The sequence below is a fragment of the Mustela erminea genome, chromosome 3 (genome assembly GCF_009829155.1).
Source record: "Mustela erminea isolate mMusErm1 chromosome 3, mMusErm1.Pri, whole genome shotgun sequence".
Taxonomy (NCBI): domain Eukaryota; kingdom Metazoa; phylum Chordata; class Mammalia; order Carnivora; family Mustelidae; genus Mustela; species Mustela erminea.
The window spans coordinates 128,903,403-128,929,852 of record NC_045616.1 but is presented as its reverse complement, the minus strand read 5'-3'; the positions used below and the strand labels follow the sequence as shown (position 1 = coordinate 128,929,852).

General features: G+C 36.5%; 1 protein-coding gene across 1 annotated transcript in view; it reads right to left on the bottom strand.

The window, feature by feature from the left end:
• HCN1 (hyperpolarization activated cyclic nucleotide gated potassium channel 1) overlaps window positions 1–26,450 on the bottom strand; it is a 392,660-nt gene that overhangs the window by 47,274 nt on the left and 318,936 nt on the right. Inside the window, exons 5-6 of the mRNA XM_032337446.1 lie at window positions 25,265–25,411; window positions 5,609–5,849 (exon numbers count right to left, since the gene is read on the bottom strand). Of these exons, the coding sequence (XP_032193337.1) occupies window positions 5,609–5,849; window positions 25,265–25,411 (388 nt within the window). The remainder of the gene's footprint in view (window positions 1–5,608; window positions 5,850–25,264; window positions 25,412–26,450) is intronic.

The following is a 26,450-nucleotide window of genomic DNA, read 5'->3' as shown; positions in this document are numbered from 1 at the left end:
ATTATGAAAAATAGAGCATAGTAATGACAAATATTAATAATAGGAAACTGGGTATGGGATATATGGAATTCTCTGTAAAATCTTTGCAATCATTTTGTATCTAAAGTTGTTCTGAAATTAAAAATTAAAAAGGTTTATTGAAAATAAAAAGGGAAATAAATATATATATATATATATATATATATATATATATATATATATATATATATATATAATGTGAAAATTTTTTGGAATTTTCTGGAGATTTTGTTTTTACATGCTGATGTTTGGATCTCAACCCCACTCAATTCCATCAGAAACTCTTAGGTATAATCTCGGCTCTGGCATCGGACTTTATTTTTTTAAGTTTTCAGTATAATGAACTATTGAATTAGATGAACTGAATGATTAATCATAAAGAAGTAAAATCTGAAGTATTTTAATACCAAAGAAAACAGAGAATCAGACACAATGCTTTACTTGTGAAACCTAAGAAGACTTCGGGTAACAATAATGCCTAGATTGTTTAAACTTCCTTAAAAGAGAGAATACATTTTTTTTAAAGTTTTCTTACTCTTGCTAAGAGGTAAACAAAACCTGATAATCCTAAATTAGCTAGGGGATCACAAAAATAGCCACCATAACAATAAATAACAGTCCAATTTCACCTATAGACAGGCTACAATGTGTTAAAAACAATAATACATCAGGACAAATAGTTTTTATCCCAGAAATGATCTTACCAGTCAACACAAGGATATTTGTTACTGTAACTGACTTTACTAATAGTGTAGCCAGATAAATCTAGGGAAATAAGTGTTCCAGTGTTTGTATAAAACCTTGGTCATATTAGCAAATATAACTACATAGTAATTAAAAATTGCTTTGAATTGACAAAAATGTACATCAAATGTAAAAATACACTCTTAATGCATAATTAACACTTCCAGAAAATACTTTCCAGATGTTTCTTCTACATATTTATCACATACCCATTAACTGCCTCAAAAATGTTTTCCCTCCCAAACCACCTTTCCCCACACTTGCACTGTACATATACACTTTTATTTTTTTACCCTGTCAGCTTTCAATTACTTTTTTCTTTATTTGAACATTAGTGCTCTGTGCTTTCTAAAGTAGATATTTTGGGTCTTAGCTTTTCCAAATCTATTTTTCCTAGAACAATGTGCACAAAAGGCCAAGGGGCTAATTATGCAGCACAGAATCATGACAAAGAGTGGGAAGAAGGGGAAGCCGGAAGCTTCCAAAGTATCCTTCAGGGGTGAGAGAGAAAGTCAAGGAAGCTACCTATCTTGAGTTGATATATATATATATATATATATATTTAAAGATTTTAATTATTTTATTTGACAGACAGAGATCACAAGTAGGCAAAGGCAGGCAGAGAGAGAGGAAGAAGCAGGCTCCCTGCTGAGCAGAGAGCCCGATGCGGGGCTCGATCCCAGGACCCTGGGATCATGACCTGAGCCGAAGGCAGAGGCTTTAACCCACGAGCCACCCAGGTACCCCGAGTTTATATATTTTATTCAACCACAAGAGGTTAATGGATAAGAACCTTATGGTTATGTTGATATATTCCAAAAAAGCATTTAGTAAAATTAAAAACCTTTTCTAGCATTTCTTAGCTGTTATTGAAAGAATACTTCTGAAACTCAGCATAGATTTATTTTATTGAACAAAATGAAATTTGTTGTCTTTTTCTCAACTACTAATTTGATTTGAATACTTTTTTAATCATTACTGATTGTTTTTTAGGGAATCAAATATACTGGCTGACTAGTCTCTAATGAACAAATAAAAATTTGTCTCCAGTCTGGACTTACTGATTTAGAATCTTTGATGGGTGGGTCCTGAGCATCTTTGGTTTTAAACAGCCCGCCGATGATCTGGATGTATGCATGGAATATACGAGGGAAGACAGACAACTACACAATTAATTTCAGTGTGAGGCAGACTGAGACCAGGACCCTGGAAATCTATGAGAAGTACTATGGAGACACAAAGGTGGGAGACATTGATTCTGACTGAGAAGCCTTCTAAAGAGAAGATAAATTATAAAGTCTGTGAAGGATAAACACAAACTAATAAGGACCATTATTCTACACCTCACTTAGGAGAAGGAAAAGAGCTTCCTTTGAACTGCTTCTTACAGGATAAGCCTATAGATATTTGAAGACAGACGTCTTACCTTTTTCTAAAAAAAACGTTTCAGTTTCTTGATGTTGAAGAACATTTTAACATTAAGCTTGCCCAGTCCTGATACTATACTACCAGAGGTCTAATATTAATCATTAAATTTCTAATGTTTTAACAGAATTGGTAGAAACTAAGAAAAGAAACTAAGAAAAAATAGTTTCCTCCTTCTGCTTGTTCTAACATTATTTCTTCTATGCAAAAGAGCCCCTAAAGTCCATATATTAACATAATGGCTCCTCCCTGTAGTTGTTTTACTTTTTTGTCTCAATACTACCTGGAAGCATCTTTGATTGGAATGATTAAAGTCCCTCTATGAATCTGCATGTATACTAGAAAAGGTAAGACTATATGGTTTTCTTCCTGATATATAAAAAAAATCTAGTGGAATATATATGTATATATCTCCCCCAACCCAGGATTCTCTTCTTTTAAGTGAGATGTAATTGACACAACATGTTAGTTTCAGGTATGCAACTACAGAGAGTAACAGGAATCACCCACGTCAAGCATGAAATGTCAAGCAGTGACACAAGAGCCAAAGGCGTTGCAGCTAAGACCAGATACTGAAATAAGCGCCAGTAGACGGCACCCTCAGAATGATGATGAGCAGAAAAAGAAAAGTTCTGCAAAGGCCCAAGACAGATTAAATCCCTTTAAAAAAGAAGATTTTCGCAGCAAACTATCAGACTTTCAAGACACTGACCCTTTCACGTTTGACCACATCAAAAAGGCGGCCGCTGCTGAAGCTCTGCCGGACTGATCTCTGAACAGAACAGAGGTCCTGCACTGCTTGGACATAATAAGCAGCCCTCGCTGAGGGCTGACCCCACAGACGGAGGCCTTTACTGAACTGCATGCTCACAGACTGATTTCATCTTTGGTGTCTTAACTTCCTACTCCCTGTACTATCTTTCTTGCTGTGTAACTTTTCTTGTGCTTTGTTTTATGTGGTGGTAAGAGGCAAAGTTGAACAAAGAGTGAAATGTCACTGAGTTTGGAATCCTGAACCTGCTTTATAATTACGTTAACCTTGCTTTACGATTGAATAAAGCTGGCATTGTGGAAAGACACAACTCGTGTCTGTGCCTTCCTACCGTGCTCATGACAACATAATACTTTGATATTTATATATATTGAGAAATGATGATGACAATAATCAGGGTAACATCTGTCACCAAATATAGCTACAAAAATGTTTTCCTTGTGATGAGAGCTTTTAAGATCTACTTTCTTAGCAACTTTCAAATATGTAATATAGTATTAGCTGTTATTGTCACCATAATCTATATTCTATTGGCTTATTACTAAAGAAATATTTTAATGTTTTGCAGAAAGAATGAAATCTTCCATGTGTGATGGTGGAAAACTTGATCTCTTTTGGGGAAAAATACAGAATCTTACTTCACACTATATTCAAAAATATATGCTAGATGGGTTACTATTAAAAATGTAATCAAGGTATGCATAATAAATACAGTAAACTATGATAAAATAGTAACAAAATGCAAAACTAAATAAAATAGAGGTAAAGATGGAGAATATTTTTGTAAATTTGCCCTGTACAAAACCCACCTAAGGAACACAAAATCTCTGATGTCTTAAGGGGAAGGACAGGCAGGATCATATCAAGTCAACAATAATAAAATCAGAATGATGAAGGGAAAGTTAGAAAGATAACAAAGAAATAAGAAGGGTGCCTGGGTGGCTCAGTGGGTTAAAGCCTCTGCCTTCAGCTCAGGTCATGATCCCAGGGTCCTGGGATGGAGCCCCACATCCGGCTCTCTGCTCGGCGGGGAGCCCGCTTCCTCCTCCTCTCTCTCTCTCTCTCTCTGCCTGCCTCTCTGCCTACTGGTGATCTCTATCAGTCAAATAAATAAATAAAATCTTAAAAAAAAAAGCAATAACAAGCTTGAAGAAAATAGTTACAGATTATCAAAAACACATTAGGAATATTGCTATCAATTGTTTTAAAAAGGCAAAAAAAATAGAAAATATATAAAGAATAGAAGCAGAAAAAATAAAACACAAATGTTGAATAAATCTATGAATGCTTCAACCTCAATATTAATAATGGGATTGCACATTAAACAAGAAAGAGATGCCATTTTTACTTATTAAGAGGACAAAAGTCAAAATGAATTGGCAGGGCATGTAGACAGAGGCAGTCCCATCAAAGAAACAATTTGGTGTTTATCTCAGTTTAAAAATATGTATAGTCTTTGACCAGAAATTCAACTTCTAGGCAAGTTTTATACATGTGCACAAATATCAATATATATCTGATAATAGCAAAAAGTTGGAAACAATTCAAATTTTCAGGATTTTTAGCAAGGAAAATTTCTACTTATAATGGTTAGTTTTAGGTATCAACTTGACTGGCCATGGGATGCCCAGATTGAACATAACTTTTGGATGTGTCTGCAAGGGTGTTTCCAGATATGATCAGCATTTGGATCAGTGGGCTCAGTAAAGCAGACTCCCCTCCCCAATGTGAGTGGGCATCATCCGAACAACTAGAGGTGTGAACAGAACAAAAGTAGTGGGGGGGAGTTCGACCCTCTTTTCCTATCTCACTGCTTGAGCTAACAACTCATCTCATCTTCTGCCTTTAGACTGGGATGTACATCTTTGACTCCTCCAGTTCCCAGACTTGGGAGCCAAACTAAATTCTACCACCAGCTTTCCTGGTCTCCAGCTTGTCAATGGCCGAATCACAAGACTTGTCAGTCTCCATATTTGCATAAGCCAATTCCTCATAATAACTCTCCTTTTGTATGTATGTTCTCCTATTGGTTCTGTTTCTTAGGAGAACCCTGACTTTCACACCTCTCAACTAGAGGCTACATTCCTCAGCCTGCCTTACACCTACAGGTACTCTCATAACTCAATTCTAGCCAATTGGATGTAAATAAGCACTGACAGGGACAATTCTAGGTACACCTTTAAAGAGAAGTTGCTCACTCGTCACTTCCTCTGTCCCCTTCTTCCCTTCCTGTGGGCCATACCTAACATGATGGAGAGGAACCAGTTCCTTCTAGTGGGAAAATCACTCTAGGGGATGGCGACAAAATCAGTGAAATCTGGGCTCCTGAAAACTGTCTTGAGGAGAGCCACCTGACTCTCCTGAAACTTCTGTGTGAGACAAAAATATATTTTCCTTCTGGTTTAAGCCAGTGTTCATCACTTCCGGTTTGTGAAGGTAACAAGATACTCCAACCAACACAGTAAATATACACACACTGAACATGTGACACTGAAATGTGAAAACATGCCATTTAGATACTTCTATCGGAATTCGAATACAAGTTCCTAGTCAAAACCCACAAATCAACATTCTGACATCTCCAAAATTCTGAGAAGGACACATAACCGAAGCAACATTCAGCTCAGTGCCACTTTCTTTCTCACTGACCTCCAAAGTAAGAGCCATCTGTCAGCTTCATTTCTTTACTGGATTTTGTGATGACACCAGCAACTCCATGTTGAATGAAATACATTTTTTTACCCACAGCTCCTTCTCGTATGATATAATCTCCAGGTTGAAACACCTCAAATCTCAACTTGCTCAGCATGGCAGTCACGAAATTGGGATCTGCATTAGCAAACAGCGGCATGGTAGCCACTAGTTTCCGACAGTTGAAGTTGACGATCTCCTAAAGATGGCAAGGGCAGACAAATACAAAGAGAGGTATTAATCATAGCAGGAAGAAGAATACATGCTTACATTAAAATCTACACATAGCCCAATATTGCAATTTAAGTTCAGAACCAAAGACACATACATTCTAATAATCTGCATATCTCTTCAAAGCCAGAAATTGTGTTTTATTTTTGTGTTGGAACTTTGTATTCCCAGCATCTAGCACAGTATAGGCATACATTAAACATTAAGTAAATGTGAATTAAATATATATGTCTTACCTTTTATAACTTCCCAATCCCTTTACCAAACTTCATATAAAATTAGAACTCAAATGTGGAAGAGCTCTAGTCTCCACTTTATCTTGTTTTATGAAGAAAAGAAGTCACATTACCTCCTGTTAACTATGATACTACTGCTTTTGTGCCCCATTGTGTTAAACAATCTAACTTGCACCTACTGACCAGAATTCTGAAACAAAAGTCCAGCTGCCAGACAAGCATTTTAATGTTTTTTTTTTCTTAATGTTATTCATATCAAAGTGAGGGCAATGGGGTGTTCAAGAAAGGTTATACAAAGAAGGCTCTAATCTAACTATAATCTATAATTTTAAATTCAATCTGTTTCTGGGCTAGACCAGAAAATCACTCTTTTTAAACCTCCTGGGCTTTAGACTGGAGGGACTACAGTTTTCTTTTCCTAAATTGTTTGTTTCTCTTATTCCTGGAGCCTGGCCAATTCTGAATTAGACCTTAAACATTTGATTTCATTCTGTAGATGTGGTCAAGATTAGACATAGTGTTATCTCTTTGGACTAAAATAGAGATATGGGAACAACCATTTTTTTTTTTTTTAAGATTTTATTTATTTATTTGAGAGAAAGAGAGAAAACATAAGCACACAGGCACTGGGGAAGGGCAGAGGGAGAAGAAGACTCTTGCCTGAGCAGGGAGATTGCCATGGGCCTGGAGCCTGACATGGGCTTGATCTCAGGGTCCTGAAATCATGACCTGGGCCAAACGCAGACGCTTAACCGAGTGAACCATCCAGGTGACACTGGAACGAACCATTTTTTTTTTTTAAAGATTTTATTTTATTTATTTTACAGAGAGAGATCACAAGTAGACTGAGAGGCAGGCAGAGAGAGAGAGGGAAGCAGGCTCCCTGCTGAGCAGAGAGCCCGATGCGGGACTCGATCCCAGGACCCTGAGATCATGACCTGAGCCGAAGGCAGTGGCTTAACCCACTGAGCCACCCAGGCACCCAGAACCAACCATTTTTAATCTTGTAAGTTACATAGGTAAAGAGATAAATAGTGGGAACCTAAATTTTTTTTTTTTTTAAGATTTTTGTTTGTTTATTTATTTCACAGACAGAGATCATAAGTAGGCAGAGAGGCAGGCAGAGAGAGAATGGGAATCAGGCTCCTTGCTGAGCAGAGAGCCCGATGTGGGGCTCGATCCCAGGACCCTGGGATCATGACCTAAGCCGAAGGCAGAGGATTTAACCCACTGAGCCACCCAGGTGCCCCAGTAGGAACCTAAATTCTACCACAATGCCATTTCTCAAATATTTGTTCTCCAATGAGCCCTAAAGAAAAAGGGTTAACCCTGAATTTGTGATCTCTTTTATGAGGCATAGATACTATACTGAAGGAAATCCTGCTAAAAGGTGGGAAAAGGGCAAAAAAAAAAAAAAAAAACTGGAAGTATTAACGAAAGCTGAGATCTGAATTCTTGCTTTAGAAAAATGTTATATAAACTAATAGATAAAATAGTTAATAAATAGATAATAAATAGATAAAAAAGTTAATAGATAAAATAGATTAAAAAGGGTTTCTTCAGTTTTGGTTCATGAAATGACTTGACCTTATTTTGGAATTGGTAAGAAACTTGTAGCTAATACCGGGGCACAAAATTTGGGGTCCGCCATGGAGAAGAAGGTATTTCAACTTTAATAGTATTTTGTCACTTCAGTAGGGCTAAGAAGAGTCTCCAATGGTGGGGTTTCATGGAGGATGGTAAAATATTCCACAGTCAGCTGTAATAGGCAGTAAGTGAACATAACAACAAAAACAAGAGAAAGATATTACATGTGGTACCTCGTGTAACATCATCCAAGCCCAGATAATGTTCAGCTGATTCCATGGGGGGCTGTACCGAGGTCAACTTGTAGTTGATTTTAACTGGTGCTGGCGAGCCTTGGTGGGGATGGGACTACAGTAAGACCCAGCAGGTGGTAGGAGCTGAGCAGATACGCGGGCGGGCAGAGCAGGTGGAAGGAGCGCGGGAACGGAAGAAGAAAGGGAGGAAGATGGAGTTTGAGCAGTGGAAAAAAGTGCTCGCAAAGACCAGTTTTGTTCCCTTCGGGAGATATTTACTTAAAACTCCTAGAAAGCTCTCTCAAGCAAACAGCTTGAGAAACAAGTCTCTGGTGTATAAAAATGTGTTTTTTATTATTCAAAATCTTTCTGTACAAAAACGTCAAGAAGACAAAAGGTGAACCACTCAAGGTACTCAAGGTAACCACAGGAGTTGAAAGAAGACAGAGAGGTCATTAAAAGGACCAGATTGACTGTCTGAATGAATGATTTCACATGCAAAATGGCAAAGAAGAATACTGGGGGGGAAAGTGAACATAAGTCAAGTTGCAGAGAAAATAAGAAATTTCAAACAAAAATAATAAAACAGAGAATTCTTCTATCTGTGTTCTTGGATTTCAACTACACAACTTTTCTCTTCATTGTTCTCTCACTCTTTATTTTAGAAAATAATTGGAAGTATATTTTATAAACAATGTAGCTGTACTTTATTTATATGAATAACTTTTTCTATGATGCATTGCCTGTTCAGGTACACCTATTGTAACTGCCTTGATTGTAACACCGCGGGGATAATTTCATATTATTGTTATGGCTTAAAGGAATCCATTAATTTTCTCCCTCTCTGTGGAACTTTTACCCCCAATGTGACGACTATCAGATTGAAACTATAAATTCTAACAAGCATTTGATGAGAAAAAATGTAATTAGAAAGTTATTTGCATTTAAAAGCCCTCTCTCCTCCTATAAAATTGGCTTGCTTAGAGGGTATATACTTTAATAGAAACATCATGTAAGTCTAGAAATGAAGCAAAACTTTCAAAAGCTCTTCTCCATCAATCACATTTCTTTATAGCACATTTTCTTAGAGAACATATTTAATTAAGTTATTAATATCTCTCCATATGTAAAACAAGACTTTTAAAGCTCCTCCTCCATCAATCACAGTCCCTTATAGCACACTGACTTAACTGAGACACACAGTTAAGTTATTAATATCTCTAATTTCCATCTATGTTCTTTATGGCAGTTTTTATAATAAGCTATTTTAGCAATACGTCTGGCTTGAGTTAGAAGTATTGACCATATGCATTAAACTGAGGAATGCTCCATTCTTAAGGGAATCAGACAGGGCCCTGACCTAAATAAGGTACTCCATATTAGCAAGCTTACTGTAAACACTTAAAAAATTGTAATCTTTTTCTTCCTGGAGCGTCTTGTATTAACAGAAAGTATAGATGTGGTAAAAAACAAAGAAATACAATCATAAAAAAAAAAAATTCCACAAAGATGAGTGTATTTCAAAAGGGGCCAAAGGAAAGAGCTACCAGTAGCGAAAGCTTTAACGATTGGTGTAACAGTAAAGAATGTAGTGTTAGATTAATCCCAAAGTATAAAATAAATAATCATGAGACCATATTTATACAATATAATTAAACAACGGAGTAAATTAAAAAGCACGGGGAAATAGACAAATCTGTTCAAATTCCAAACAAACTTTTCTCTACTACATAAAAGCATAATACAGTAAACAACAATGAAGAACACTGCATTTGGTCTTACTTTGATATGTCAGTTTATTTCAAATATGAAAGTCTTTCCTTTCCAGCATTCCTTTGTCTTGTTTTGCTCAAGTATGATAGAATTATTTATGCTCATTGTTTGGTCCCAGACTAGAGAATATTTTTTAAAGTATCATTCAGACAGAGTAAAGTGCACAAATCTAAAGTGAATTTTCAAATGTATAACCACAACCTCTCTATCCATATTCATCCATTGTCAGTGGACAATTGGGCTGTTTCCATGGTTTGACTACTGTAGACTCTGCTGCAATAAACACTGGGGTGCATGTATCCCTTTGAATTAGTGTTTTTGTAGTCTTTGGGTAAACATCCAGAAATGCAACTGCTGAATTGTAAGGCAGTTCTATTTTTAACTTTTTGAGAAACCTCTGTACTGTTTTCCACAATGGCTATATCTGCATTGATTTCTCTTGAATATTTATTTACCTTATATTGGAATTACTGGGTAATAAAGTAAGCTTATATTTAATTTTAGTGGATACTAGCAAAAGTTTTCTAAAATGATTGTATTATTTTTCTCACATTCTTTGATATTACCCATTAGTAGGTATGCAGAGACATCTTACTGTTTTTAAATTTTTTTCCCATTGCAGTTTTATCTTACATTTCCCCAATGATTAATGTTGTTATGCACGTTTTTATAGGCTTACTGATCAGATAAATATCCTGTTTGGTGAACTGCCCAGTCAAGTTTTCCTCTTTTTTTTTTTTCCTGTTGTTGGAGTTCTTCTTATAGTCTTGACATGAGTTCTTGGTTGGGATATACTTTGTAAATATCTTCTCCTCATCTGTGACTTGCCTTTTTACTCTCAGCATTAATTTTTTATTATTTTTTTGGTTTAACTTTATGACAATCAGGAAATTGGATTTTGTATATATATGTATAAATAGAGAGAGAGAGAGAGAGAGAGCTTTGCAAAGGATTTTTAATTAATTTTTTAAAAGATTATTTATTTGAGAGGGAGAGAGAACACACAAGGGGATGGAAGGGCAGAGGGAGAAGCAGACTCTGTGCTGAGCATGGAGCCTAATGAGGCTCTATCCTGGGACCCTGAAATCATGATCTGAGTCAAAGGCAGAGGCCTAACCAACTGAGCCACCCAGGTGCCCCACAAAGGATTTTAACCATAAACCAGTACTTAGGAATTATGCAAAGCCTGAGACCCTGATAAAGTTAAGCAATATTTTTTTGGTCATTATTAAAAAGAATAGTAATATTTTAAGTCTCATTGAAACACTATATTTCTTTACCAATAACTTAAGTATCATTGGGGAAAGTTCCATTTTGTAAAACATTTAGTTCTCTTCCATTCTACTTTATTTTATTCTACACAGTATAGTTCTAAAATGTTTTAAGCATGGTGGCTATAAATATAATTACCATCATTACAATAATGAATCATAGAGTATCTTAACAAAACAGAGCTGCTGTTACATTGCTAAATTCCTACACCCAACACACCCTGTATTTTTAGACTTTGCAGAACACACAAGACCTTCCTTCTAAGAACTTATATTAGACATTCCAATGTCATCCAGACATACGACTTCTATATTAACATCAAACACGAATAAACAAATATAGTCAAATCTACGTCAACTGACACTTTATCCCCTAGGAGATCCTATAAAAGAGTGCTGCTAATGTTGCCCTATTTCCCCCAGTTCAGAAACTGGGACTGGTGAGAACTGGAGTAAGTGGATGTGTTAGGGTTTTGTCTTTTTTTTTTTAAAGGTAAGGATAATTTTAAGAATGAACATAATAAAAATAAGAGACTATTTTTTTGTATGCTTTCCAGTATCCAGGTATGGCTTTAAATCTTTTACAAGCATTAATTTACTTTATCCTTGCAAAGTATTATTACTTAAGTATTATTACTACTCCATTTTACAGAAGAGACTGAATAATCTGCTAAAGACCACACACTTGCAAGAGGAATAACCATGGTTTGCTGGGCGACCCAGCTCTCCAACTTAGGGGTTTGATAGATTCTAAGAAGCTATCTTACTTTTTGAGCATATCTAGTATTACAACATACCTGAAAGATTTCGGTATTACCCATAAATTTGTTCTTTTGAAATTTATGTATTTTGAGAGTCTGACATGAGTCTTTGTTGATTGTAGGGCAGCAAACGGATGGCAATGAACTTGGCTATTTTTATTTTACCCACAACAATTATTTTTAAAAACCTGAATCTGAATGCCTTTATTTCTTGGAAAATAAAACAAACTATTCAGGATTGTTCCATGGGTTTTTGCCCTCCTTGTGGCTCTCATGTAGATTAAAGAAAAAAAAGGATTCAATGACCTGCCAAAGATGACATTCTCCTCTTTGTCACTTTTCAGAGGAAGAGGATAATCTTGTGGACACATTTATGGCACTTTACTAAAATACAGTTCACCAGGCTTGAATTCTGAGGAGAGAATCTGGAGAATCTGAAAAGAATCTGGAGCTACATCTCCAGCGGATATGACTCAAAATCTCTACTTTCAATAACACACTCAAAGTTATAAGCAATGAGGTTTGGAAACCATGGTTCCTAAAATAAAGATGTATCTGAAAGTTTACACCTAGTTAAGGGACAAAGATATACGTGTATATATTCAGTATAATATAGGTAGTAAAAAAATATGTATATGGGTTAGTCTCTCTCTCTCTCTCTCCCTGTGCGTGTGCGCACACACACATTCAATCCCTGATTCCAAAACTAAATGGCTCTGTGTCCACAGAAAGTGACTCAGATTCTTCAAATTTTAATCTTCCCATCTGTAAAATGGAGATAACATAGCAACTCTATCATAGATTATGATAATTAAATTAACACAAGTAAAACATTAATAAAGTTTACTCAGTGTTATCTGTTTTAAGCACTGTAATTTACAGCTGTACTATAAAATAATATTAATATCAAATGAATTGTATAGACTATATATTCTATATTTTCAAAGAACAAATGCTTCAAGGTAATTTGGGAAAAGGATACTGAGTCACGTTCAAAAAAAAAGTGGGGATTGTTGATTCAAAACAAAAGATAAGGTGAGTGCAGAGCTTCTGAAGAAGAAAATGATAAGATATTCTTAGGGGAGAGTCCGTGAAATTCCCTTGTGGCTAAAGCCAAGGAATAAAATACAGAATTCTTATAATAAAGGTGTTCTATTGATATAATAAATTCGGAAGGTGAATTGTACATACACATTCCATTATTTTTTTTAAGAAAGGAAACACATGAAGCAATTTAAAAACAATTTTCCTCAGCATTCCCAACTGGCTTGTACTGATCTGCGCGTTTGCCTTCTAAATTGCAAGATGGTGGACTGCATGTGTGAGAAAATCGGTCCATTCTGGCATATCTTCATGCTTAAAAATGTTCTAAACATTTGTCCAAACATCGGGTAACAAGTTAGGTACTGCTTCAATTTCTTAAACTGAAAGCATTTCCCTTGATTTCTATATCTTATTGGGAAGATTTAAGGTAATCTATTTTTCTAGTTGAGATCATCTGTCTTATTTTTTAAAGAAAGCTTTCACTGCAACTCCTAAATAATCTCAATATCAAAAACTATGTAATAGACTACAAAGCTAAGGAACATTTACCCTTAACATTTGTTTGGGGAGAATTAAAAAAGTGTTTAGAAGTAGAAAAAGGAGGATTGCTGAATTAATATGGAATGCCTCAATTTTAGTTTATTGTAGTTTTCCATTTCATTAAAGAAGTAATCAAGTATTTGTGTATTAGCTAAGAGATGCATCGAAAAAAATCTTTGAAAAAAAAATGCCTATACACACATCTCTTAAAATATATGAGAAAAAATCTCTATTTTTTTTAAGAATTTATATTTCTTTTTTTTTTTTAAGATTTTATTTATTTATTTGACAGAGAGAGATCACAAGTAGACACAGAGAGGCAGGCAGAGGGAGAGAGAGGGAAGCAGGCTCCCCGCTGAGCAGAGAGCCCGATGCGGGACTCGATCCCAGGACTCTGAGATCATGACCTGAGCTGAAGGCAGCAGCTTAACCCACTGAGCCACCCAGGCGCCCAAATCTCTGTATTTTTATCACCTTAATAAATGTTTTAATATGTGTATATATTCCTTAAGACAAACTTTTATTCACCTTAATATATTTGTAATCACAATATACATTCAATATTTATTCCTTTTTTCCCTATCTTTATAATATAAAATATTTCCTATTTTGAGACATGGTCCTAGTTGCTATTCTTTTTAATGGCCACATGATATTCCATCTTGTGTTAGTCATAGCTATAATAAGAAAAGCCCAGTAGAGATACAGAGAAATAGTCTGCAATAGCCTCTTTCCTACTGACATTTTTCACCATTACTTATTTTGAAACCCAGCTATATCATTAGTTGCTAGATCAATAGTCTCTTCAAATTATGTTAAAGGCAATTAGTCTAAAATCTCTGCATATACAAATGGCCAATTATGCTGAAGTGGCTTCAGTGAAATCTGCCTGCTTGTAAAGGATTGATCAGAACAAGACGAATTTTGAGATGGACAGATTCAAACATTTTAATGTTTTCTGTTGCTACAGTTCTCAAAGGCATCTAATTTGGTTTTGAGATAGTAAATCTCATTTAAGCCTTACAATACAAATGCAAATGAAATTGAAGTTAAGATAGTCTAAGCATCGTGCCATTGATCTGTTTTCCTAGAACACAGGGACATACTGCTCCACTAGGTACCAGGCAGAATAATGACAGTGACAGAAAATTCTCCTAACATTCACTTAAATTTGATTATGAAGCAAGGAAAAAGAGGTAGGAACAGACCAAGCAAATCTATATTAAGGAATTGTGTATTGAAAAGATGCGTGTGTGTTGGAGACTCTGTATCTTGGTCCTGCTGTGTAGTATCCCAGGCTGACACCCTACAAGGAGTTGTATAAACTCCATCAGGATGCAGCTCTGGGGGCTTACAAGCAGTTAGCAAGTTGTAAGAATAATTTGCAGAGTAAGTGTTAAGTCTATCTGACGTGGTAAACATAGACTGATCTGAACTGTCAAACACAGCAAACAAAGCAGACTGGTATCCAGAAATAGGCTGAACTAAAAAAAATATATATATTATTAAAATGGAACCAACAGTTAGTAGTGTGAGTTAGAAGACAATCCCAAGAGAAGGAGTTTGGTATTGGAGAATTGGATAAGAACCTATATTTGAGAATTTAAAATACAATTCTCATAAATTCATTTTCATCATTAGTGGTCAGTAACAGAAATAATCTCTGTATAATAGCATATGTACATGTGCAAAGGACATGAGGAAATCAGGCCAGGCCCTAAAACCAGGCAGCATTCTAAGATTCATTAAACATTCATTTACATGTCACGCTCACTAGACTTGCGTGGAGCACAGCACTGTGTTGGCAAGTGTTATAGGCTGAATTGTATCGTCCCCAGATGCATATGTTGAAGCCCTAATTTCCAGTGATCCTCTTTGGAAGGTGTCCTTATAAAGAGAGGAAACAGACACCTGGCATATGTTAGCACAGAGAAAAGACCACCGGAGGACAGAGGGAGAGGGCGGACAACTGTACGCCAAGAAAAGAGGTGTCAGAAGGCTCCAACTCTACCGGCCCCTTGATTTTGAACTTGCAGCCTCCAGAAGAATGAAAAAACACAATTCTGTCATTTAAGCAATGCAGTCTGTTGTATTTTCTTACGGCAACCGAGCAAACTTACAGAGCAAATTAGGCTGGTAAAATGTGGCAGGAAGGAGGAAGCTGCTCTCTTCTGAATATCTGCCAAGAACCAGAGGAGCCCCAGCTCCGAAACTGAGTGGACAGCAGCAAACTAATCCAGTTAGGGTCACTCGGAAATGACAGGGAACACAACCCATATACTTTAACAACTTCTGAACTCTTTGATCTGGGGAGAAATAAATCCCCAAAGATATTCATGTATATGGAAAAAGGATTTTGCTTTATTTTTGTATTGAGTTGGAAGCATCTTGGGCCGTCAAGTGACAAGAGCAGGTGGCAGGCAGAAATGGCTCTAAAGATCTAGAGATACAGGACTGGGTGCTATTTTATAAGATTATTATTTTTTTTAATTTTCATAAAATATATATAACAATTTTATAGTATCAAACATTGTGCAGTTTGCAAATATGTTCACCATGCTTTGTGAACCATCATTCCATCGAATGACCTTCCATCATTGGCAGCAAGAACTCTGGAAACTATTAAACAATAATCCCCCCTTCCCCCTACCGTCAGTCCCTGGTGACGCCTCTTACTTTCTGTTGCTATGAATTTGTCTATTCCAGGGAGCTCATATAATTGGAATTATATAGTATTGCACAGGACTAATTTTTAAAGTCCTAGAAGTAAACGATGCCGCTAGAGAAACCTTGTAGGGGATTAAGGAGGGAAGTAATCAACGACGTTAGGAAAAATCAAGGAAAAGGCCCTTGGTCTGGCTTTCTCTCACTGTAATAATGCATGTTATCTTCCCCACTCCCCTTCGCTGCTATCCCTTCCACATCCTCACCAGCACTTGTTATAGCCTGTCTTTTAATAATACCCATTCTAACAAATGTGAAGTGATATCTCAGTGTAGCTTTAATTTCCATTTCCCTGATGATTAATGATGTTGTGTACCCTTCTACCTACCTGCTGGGCATTTGACTATCTACTTTGGGGGGAAAAAAATGTCTATTCTCATCCTTTGCGTACTTCTAAATTGGACTATTATTTTCCTGCTCTTGAGTTGAGTCCCTTGTATATATTGGATATTAACCTCTTATCACAGGTGGGGTCAGCAAACACCTCCTCCCATGCCATAGGTTGTCTTTCATTTTGCTAATTGTGTCTCTGGCTGTGCAGAAGCTTTTTGGTTTCATGTAGTCCCACTTATTTATGTTTGCTTTTGTCACTTGTGCTTTAGGTGTCACATCCAAAAAAAATCACTGCCAACATCAACATCAAGAAGCTTTTTCCCTGTGTTTTCTACTAAGAGTTTTATGGTTTCAAGTTGCACATGTATGTCTTCAATCCATTTAGAATTTCAGTATGGAGTGTCAGCTTTGCTCTGGTAATTAACTATATGTGAACTTTTTACATTTCTGGTATTTTTAGTAATGTACTTTAACTTTTTTTCATCGTTTATTTTTTTCCATGTATTTATATCTTGTGTCTTACAAGCATATGGTAGGCACTTTGAGACTGAAATCATATTTTACAATTTACCTTCCCATCACGCCTGGATCAATGTTTTGCACACATTAAGAAATCGATAAATGTTTTTTGTCCATTTGTTTTCTAGAAACTAGGGATGCAAGGGAAAATACACTGAAAGAAGGATAAAGAGTCAATTTCTTTGTTTGGCAATATGACCATAACCAGGTCACTTAAAGTTTTTCTAGCCTTTTATTCCTGTGCCTGTTACATGAATATCTGATAATTTATAAGATCCTTCTATAACTTTTCAATTATGATTCTAGCCTGTTTTAGTTAATCTTAACTAAACACATTTTACAGGATATTTTAAAACGCAACAAGTATGTACTTCAACGATTCAGAATTGCACAAGTAAACACGCATTCAGATTATGCTTTCTTCCCTAATAGTCTATTCAACAAATTAAAGGTCAGAAGGACAGTATTATACTCTCAGCCTGATTCATGTTCTGTGAAAATGAAATATACTGACATCATATATTCTACTGGGACACATGATCTGTACCTATTTTCAGCCCGTGGCTCTTCACACTCCATTGTTTAAAAATAGATCAGTTCTGAACTTTGGAGACAGGCTCGAAGGGCATTAACCTCTTTCTCCACAGTTAAGTTTGCCATTTTGCTCTAATCGAGTAAGTATAAATCTGATCATGTTAAAAATAGACCTTTTTACTTTGTACACATTCCAACAGGCTCTCATAAGCAAAGGGGTAGAGGTCACAGAATTCTTCTAATTAATTTTTTAGTTTTAAATACACTGCTTGCTTTTGCTAATCAGTCCTATGATCCTAACATTTTAATGCCAAATTTTAATGCTAAGACATTGTCTCCAGAAAGCTGGCTGTTAAAATGAAGGAAGAACTTATCAGCAGATTGTTTGACTACATTCCAGAAGAAATGAGACATACGATAAGGCTGGGCTTGTTGTCTCTCCTGTGTTTGGCTAACACCCTCTGAACGACCCCGTCATGGCCCTTACGCACAGTTATAATTGGCTATTGAAATTTTTGTCCCTAAGGCACAAGAGCCGTGAGAGCTGGGACTGTATCTTACTCTTCATTGAATCAGAGTAATACCAAAAATTAAATTTTACCGTGCACTTACTGTGTGCCTGATGCATTTCTAATTTTTTAATACTTTTTGTTCATTTAATCTTTATAACATCTCTATGAGGTAGTTATTATCACCATCATCCACATTCAAAAATGAGGAAAGTGAAATATATGCAAGTTACTAAATGGCCCCAAGTCATACATACAGTAGGTTGTGGAGCTGGATTTAAATGGGGTTGGTGGAACCAGGGCCATGCACTTAACCTTGATCCCGCACAGCCCCTCCATAGTAGCTTCTCATTCATTGTTTGTTGTACAACTGAAAGATACACGTGACTGTTAATGGCACTGAGAGTATTATAAAAGGGATTTAAACTGGATAGTTTAAAACAATAAAACTGGGTCTTCTTGAGCAGCTAGGGGAGAATAGGAGCTTATTATAGGTGAATGGAAGCAGAAGAAAGAAAAGCTTTCTGTAACCAGAGCCAGGTCAAAGAACAACTGGAGTGTGGGGCAGTTTCCAGAGATTAATTTAGGCTTTGCAGACGCAGAATTTGACTATATACAGCCATAGAGGACCTAGAGATTAAAGATTATAGATAATGAATATATAGATCATAAAATAATAGCTTTAATTCACAATGCCAAGCTTCTGAGCATCATTGTAAAGACTTTTCTCAGAATATTATGGTTGTTCTGGTCCAAGTATTTTAGTTCACAGTGAAAAGATCACTTCTGAGAATGCTGACAGTTCTCACGGAGCCAGTGTTCAGGTCATTATGGCCTAACCTGGATGGATGCACAACTTCATCTGCCACTCTGAATCTTCTCCAACCTGAGGTGGCTCCTACTTCAGTTTGGACAGGGAGACCAACAATGTTTGTTCCATGAGCCACTGACAATACTCCGGGAAGACTTGGTATAGAATAGAAAAAAAAGGCATTTTTTGTCTATTCCATTGATCTTCCTGGGTTCTAGGAATTGGATGGAATATCTATTTACCTTCTATAATGATACTCTATTGAAATATCCCCTTCTCTGGGGCACCTGGGTGGCTCAGTCAGTTAAGCATCTGCTTTGGCTCAGATCATGATCTTAGGGTCCTGGGATTAAGTCCCAGGTAAGGGTGTCTGCTCGTGGGGAGCCTGCTTCTCCCTCTCCTCCCTGCTCGTGCTCTCTCTCACTATCCTTTTCTGTCTCTCAAGCAAATAAATAAAATCTAAAAAAAGAAAAAAAAAAAGAAACATTTTCTTCTTTCATCCTGACTGTAATAAATCACTATTGCAAATATCTAAAGTTTAAAAGAAAATAAAAACCAACCACAAGCAAAATAGGACCTTCTGGCTTATTGTATATACATAAAAATCACAATCCCAGAGGAATCCAGCATCCTTTTGTTATACATGAGAATCCACATTTTCCATAGTATGATCAAAAGTGATACTAAGAATATTCTCCGGCCAGAGCACTTCATAGTTCTGGGCATCACTTTTTATCCACATGAACACTACTTTTTTGTTGATAAAATGCTCTCTTTGAGCTCTAACAATCAATGATTCCTTGAGATGATTTTCAAGGTGTGACATCCAAACTTTCTTTGCATTTCTTTATCCAGTAACTAGTTATTAAGTATGAACTGAAGACTGAAGATATGGTGGAAATCAAGAAGGATAAAGTTCTTGTCTTTTTGGATCCCAGACAACACAGGGGTATGTACACAACTAAAAGGCTTATGTGATGGAGAAGGACTTCAAGAGAACTTAGATAAACTTCTCAGGAAGGCCTCTTTGAGGAGGTACCACTTTTATTGAAAGAGGAACAGTAAGAATGAACCAGATATTTTTTAAAGGCATTTCAGCAATTTGTCTCCAACGTATGAAAAGATAAATCACCTAATTTATGCCACAGAAATGGAAATGGAAGAGTGCACTCAATGAAGCAGTGTTTCTGTAGCATCCACTAATACAACTAATTTGCATACGTGTGGTATGAGATTTCTGTAAGAGCTTTCAAAGGTCATGCAAGTGAAATACTGCTACTTTACATCTTTGGGAGTCTTCATACTTAAAAGCATTCAGACACACTGAAAAAAAAAGCTGGGATATAAAAATGGATAAAATATTATAGGGCTTAATTGATCATGAATATAGAATGATTTTCACATTCCTTAACATTGCATTTTATATTTTTAAGCAATAGATCTTTTGCATATGTTTTTGAGAGGCTGAAGGTTTGACTTACCTTTCATTTCTATACATTCCTGAGTACCCAGACTTGTGTTAGCAGAAATCATTCCTCTTTAGTATATATTAGCATCTCAAATTAGGCTACATATTTTCACAAAAATAAGCCTTCTGCACAATGAAGTATTTTAAGTTAAAAGTTTTGTCGCAATATAAAATGGTGGTTGACTCAACTTTGAATATATGATTAGCAATTATATATGGCATGCGTATGTGTATACTATGCAAATCTTGTATTTTTACCTTCTGTCCCAAAATACATATCAAACAATCCAGCTTTCCTCTTCTGAGTATTCTACTTTCTCTCATTTGACATTTATATCAATCACTCAATGTCTTCTGTGTACCAGGCACTTTCTAGACACGAGGAGCACAGGAGTAAGCAAAATATGCCTTGGCCAAGTTGATGCCTTAACTTCTAAGTTAAAAAGATTTCCTGTGATCTACCACTATGACTAATAAGTAAGTTCATAATACTCCAATTTCATAGGGAGGAAGATATATTTCTCACTGTTCTTACTGAACTTTTCTTCAGAAGACATGTCTGGCTTTTTAAGGTTCAAGTCTTATTTATTTAATTTAATTCTTTTTAATTAAATTTAATTATTTATTTTAGTGTTCAAAGATTCATTGTTTATGCACCCCACTCAGTGCTCCATGCAATATGTGCCCTCCTTAATACCCACCACCAGAACACTTCTTCAAGTTTTATTTAAATAACAACTCTTGTTCTCTCACTGCTATGTGTCTTCTTACTTTCTTATCCTACTCATCTTATTTCCATTCTAATAAAGTCTTAACTCGGTATAATATAAAATGTATGCTTTTGCAGGGTTCTGATGCTAGATGAGCAAAAACTGAAAAGCAGAGAATAAATGGAAAACATCGTTTTCACCTTTTAAGGTGTTAAGTGTCTGAGCATTTAATCATGCTCAGATCTCTAATTCTATTAAGATCTCTAATTTTATTAAGTAGTCAGACAAATCTTATCTGTTTTTCAGCCATAATTCTGTTAAAGGCTATTCACCCAGTAAATACTTACTGAGTTCCTACCATAACTGCCAAGAAAGATATTAAGATTAAGCCATTGTCTCCAGCCTCAAGAAGCTCATAGTTCGTTTTTTTTTTTTTTTTTTTTAGATTTTATTTATTTATTTGACAGACAAAGATCACAAGAGAGGCAGGTGAGGGGGGTGGGAGGGAGGGGTTCCCTGCCAAGCAGGGAGCCTGATGCAGGGCTCAATCCCAGGACCCTGAGATCATGACCTAAGCCAAAGGCAGAGGCTTTAACCCACTGAGCCACCCAGGCACCCCAAGAAGCTCATAGTCTTAAAAGAGACAAACAATAAACTGATAAGTGATAAATACAATGTGAGAGACAAGAGTGCTCTGGGGAAATTAATGAGGAAGTTCATATGGAGTAAGAATGCCTGACAGGAAGTGGAATGTAAGCTGAGTTGGAAAAAGTGAAGGTAGAATAGCATGAGGAAAAGCAATGAGACAATTAGCAGCACTTTTCTTTTCTCAGAAAATTATGAACAATTTCTTGTTGATGAGGTATTAACGGAAAAAAGTAAATATGAAGGTAGGGCATCGAGCGTCTCATAGGCCATGTCAAGGAGATTGGACTTTTTCCTCTAGGGGATGGGAGATCATGATCAGGTTCTAGGAAGAGAGGAGAATTGTCAAACTCATGTTTTCTATCAAGCAATATGGTGGCCGTGTGATGGTATGCATTTGAGTTACCTGAGGTCAAAGGCAGGGAGAACAGTTGTGAGTGCACTTCAGATGTTGACTTAAAAAATGCCGAAACCCTGAACTATGGTTTCTGAAAATATGAGGTAAACCACTGGTCATACTTTAGTAACTGAATAGTTGTAGGAGTTAATGTGGTCTCATATGGCTGTGGATGGGGTAAAAATGAAAAGTAAATTTTTTTCCATTGAAGATCAGAGTTAAGGTATTGTGTGGCAAGAGAAAGGGTAGTTAATAAAATACACATGATTAAGAAGGAGTTCTTGTAATCCCAATTTTATACTACACTGTACATTTTGAGCACAGAGGAATGCTTCTCACTTAAGCAAGCAACATTGGGCCTTTTGCACTCATTTTTCTTCTGGCTTTCTGTATTTCCTCAATGACATTTTATGTTGGAATCCTAACATTTCTGTGTTTCTTTCTTTAAAAAAAAAATATTTTATTTATGTATTTGACAGAGAGAGAGAGAGAGAGAGCACAAGTAGGGGGAGTGGCAGAGGGAAAGGGAGAAACAGGCTCCCTGAGAAGGGAGCTTGACATGGGGCTCGATCCCAGGACCCTGGGATCCTGACTTGAGCTGAAGGCTCAAGACACTTAACTGACTGAACCACCAAGGTGCCCCTTTCCTGTTTCTTTGAAATATATCCTTAGTTTTATAGTGTCTTCCTGTCTTTTGATTTAGTCTTAATATCTGATACTATCTCTTGGATTATATTCGTCTTCCTGCTATGGCCTCTCCTGTCCTGTCTTTGAATCCCTCTGGGTCCTTGAGAACCCAGCTTGGTTCCAGTGTCCTCAGCTTCTGCCTTTTGGTGAAGGGGATTTGGATTTATTTATTATTATTATTATTTATTATTATTATTTTATTATTTTTTTTTTTAGAAAGGGAGAAAGTAGGGGAGGGACGAGTAGAGAGAGAATCTTAAGCAGGCTCCACACTCAGCACAGAGCCAACGCAGGGTTCGATCTCATAATCCTGAGATCATGACCTAGAGCCCTATGCTGAGTGAACTGAGCCACCCAGGGGCCCTAGGGGATTTAAATTCAAAACAAATTCTGTAATCCAACAAAGAGATAAAGCAAAACATATTGACAGTTTTTTTCTTAAACCCATTACTTTATTTTTAAAAATACAACAATAAATGAAGTTTGAATTGTGTTTCCTAAAGCAAAAAAGAAAAAAAATGATATTCTTATTTGAGGTATTTATAAAGAAAATAAGCTAATCAACAGCAAATTTTGAGCTCCATTATTGACAAGCTCTTAACTGGTAATTCAAGGCTCAAAACAAAACAAAACAGAACAGAACAAAAAAATGAATAACTTTTAGGGACTGCAGAAGCTTAGGAATAGATATAAATGGTAAAGATTTTAGTTGCAATGAAAATATTTACTGAGCATTTAATATATGCTACATGTACTAAGAATTGCAAGAAAAATTAAACTATAAAGAAGCCTTTGCTTTTAAGAACTTTCAAGCGAAAATGGGGAAAACAAATAAGAAACACTAATGATAAAAGAGACAGGAATGGACAAAGAGCACACACGTGTTGTGGACTCAGTGCATTAGGGGTCAGAGAAAAGAGCGATGAAATCTAGGCTGGGAAAAAAAGAAGTTGTAAATAAAGAAAACAGATGACAGACATTTCTGAAAAACATATGATGCAAGGTGAGAAATTATAATTGATTTCTGCAAAACAGCAAGTTGCACAGTTTGGCACAGTTAGACCACTTTGGAACACGTAGAGCAGCAGGGAGAATTTAAAGCTGGAGATTTAGCCGAGATTGGAGCACAGAAGGGCTGGAATACGAGCCTAGGGAGGCTAAATTTGATATAATTTTATAAGTAAAGAGTGAAAGTTTCTCAGCAGAAAAATGAGTAGCTCGTACATATGAAAAGAAAAAAAAAAGATTAATCTGACATCGATGTTTTAAATGGTAGTTAGAGAAAATGGTCCGGAGGCTGGAAGGCAAACGGAGGAGACGGCTCTAACTGTCCGTGTGAGAAGACTAGGGTCAGGACAACGGCGGTGGGGAAGGAACAGGGTGCAGGTGTGGGGTGGGCGGTCACACTGAACTGACAGCATTGGGCAATTGACTGGACAGGCAGAGCAGAAAAAGATAAAAAAAATAGACTACAATTTTACATTCCAAATAATCTGAGAGAATGACTAAAACATTTACTGAGAGACTTCAAAAGAAAAATGGTTTAGTTAAAAAAAAAAAAAAGGTTTAGTAATGGAAGATAATGACTGTATAACTTAGTTTACTATGTATATGGAGTCAAGGGAAAACCATGCAGATTTTAAGAAAATAGTGTTATTGGTGAGAACTTGGAGCTCAAAATTTACAGAATTAAGGTGCAAAAAGATATAAAAAATAAAAAAGCTAAAGAACAAATTCAGAAATGCAAAATGAAAAGCCAAAGGCTTAGTAATGGTTCAGTGCTAAGGAAGCCCAAAAAAGAGATTCAGGATGTGTGTTTTGTTAACAGTTTAAAAGGACCACAAAGGACCCAAAGACAAAGGCTTTTTGATGAGTAAGAGATCATGGATAGTTTTCAAGGAAACAACTATGGTAAAGAACTGGCAATCAAACCACACAATGTAATGATTACACAGAACGCATTAATCGTGTAAGAAGGTTGGTAGTAAAAGAAAGAAGGGAAAGAAAAGCAGTGTGAGAAATAAGCACAATCGCGCCAGTATTCTTTTGGTCTAGGAGTGACCAGAACATTCCCATGGGCAGAGAGAAGCCTTCTAGGGAGGGATGTAAAGAAGCTATCAGGCAAACAGGTGATTACTGACATTGAAGTGTTTTAATGAGGAGATAGGAGAAATTAATTACTTGCAACAGCTCAGGTCAGTCTGTAATCAGGGTCTAAGTTCTAATAAACAGGTGAAGTGAACATGGGAAGAGATGAGAAACCAAAACGAAGATGAATAGTTCAGTAAACACGAGAGGAATGAGTGAAAGATACAGACCATGAAGACAGATGAAGGAACTCTGGTAACCACAGATATGGAAAATAAAACCATTCTGACAATCATGATCATAAGAACAATTTTCCAGTACTTCCCCCCCCCCCCCAATTAAAAGTCTTTATACGGGAGACCATAGGGGAGAATAAAGGCACAAAAGATGTGTCAAGATTCAGTTCTGACTTTTCCTCTGAGTAGTGTCGTAACACGGCCTTGAAGATGTGCCATGAAAAGAGAAAATAAACCATGACCTTGTACCATGGAGCTTGAGGATTGTCCATCTTACCTCTCTCAGAGGATCGTTGAGTTCACTGAGAATGTTCTCCTCGTCAAAGATTTTGCCTTGGTATCTGTGTTCGTAGTAGTCGTGTATCTTCTGACGCATATCAGCCGGCAGCTTATGGAAGGACATATATTGTTCCACTTGCTTATACTGTAGGGAGAGGAAAAAGGAAATGAGAAAACTTTGTTACCTTGTTGTGCTAAATTCAATAACAGTTGAATAACAGTAACCAAAAGAAGAAATCCTTCGGGGGAAGGAACTAATGTACTAGGATGTAATGCATCTACTGTGTGTCACATACTCTGCGAGGGATTTAGTAGATAAGCATTTCCTGTGGAGAACTGAGATGTGGAGGGGCATGAAAGGAGTTCAGAGTGAATTCAAGGCTGTCACCCCAGAAAAGCCAGTGAGGAGACAAAAAAAAACATGATTTCACTTTTTTGGAATCTTTTTTTTTGCTGCTTTCTAAAAGAAGTATCATGTTGATGTTTGGCCCCTCATCTCGATATAGAATTTCCTAAGATTGGGTAGGACAAGAAGTTTTATCTTAGACCTTTTAGCAAAAGATCAGACCTAATTAAAATTTGAATTTAGTGACAGAGAGCTTGGCAGCTGTTTTGAAGTCATAGATACTCAAGCAACACAGATGGCCTGAAAAGGGAGAGAATATGTCACCCTTCAATTTAGGACTTAAAGGATATCAGGGTGAGAGGCCAGGTCCACAAAATTTTAGAGCCAAAGTTAACTTAGACGTTTAAGTTCATTTAACCAAATAGTTCTTTTTTTTTTTTTTAAATTTTAAAATATTTTATTTATTTATTTGACAGACAGAGATCACAAGCAGGCAGAGGCAGGCAGAGAGAGAGGAGGAAGCAGGCTCCCTGCCAAGCAGAGAGCCCGATGAGGGGCTCGATCCCAGGACCCTGAGATCATGACCTGAGCCAAAGGCAGAGGCTTTAACCCGCTGAGCCACCCAGGCACGCCTAACCAAATAGTTCTTAAGCTTAACTGTTGATAAAACTTGGGGTGAAGTTGACTTTGGGAATGCAGATTTTCAGGCTTAACTCCAGAGATTGATTCCCATGATGTATCTGTTTTTGTGAATTTACACATATACTTATACACACAAATACACAAACGCACTTTGAAAATAAATCTCTGGTATTCAAAAAGGAGCACAGATATTAGC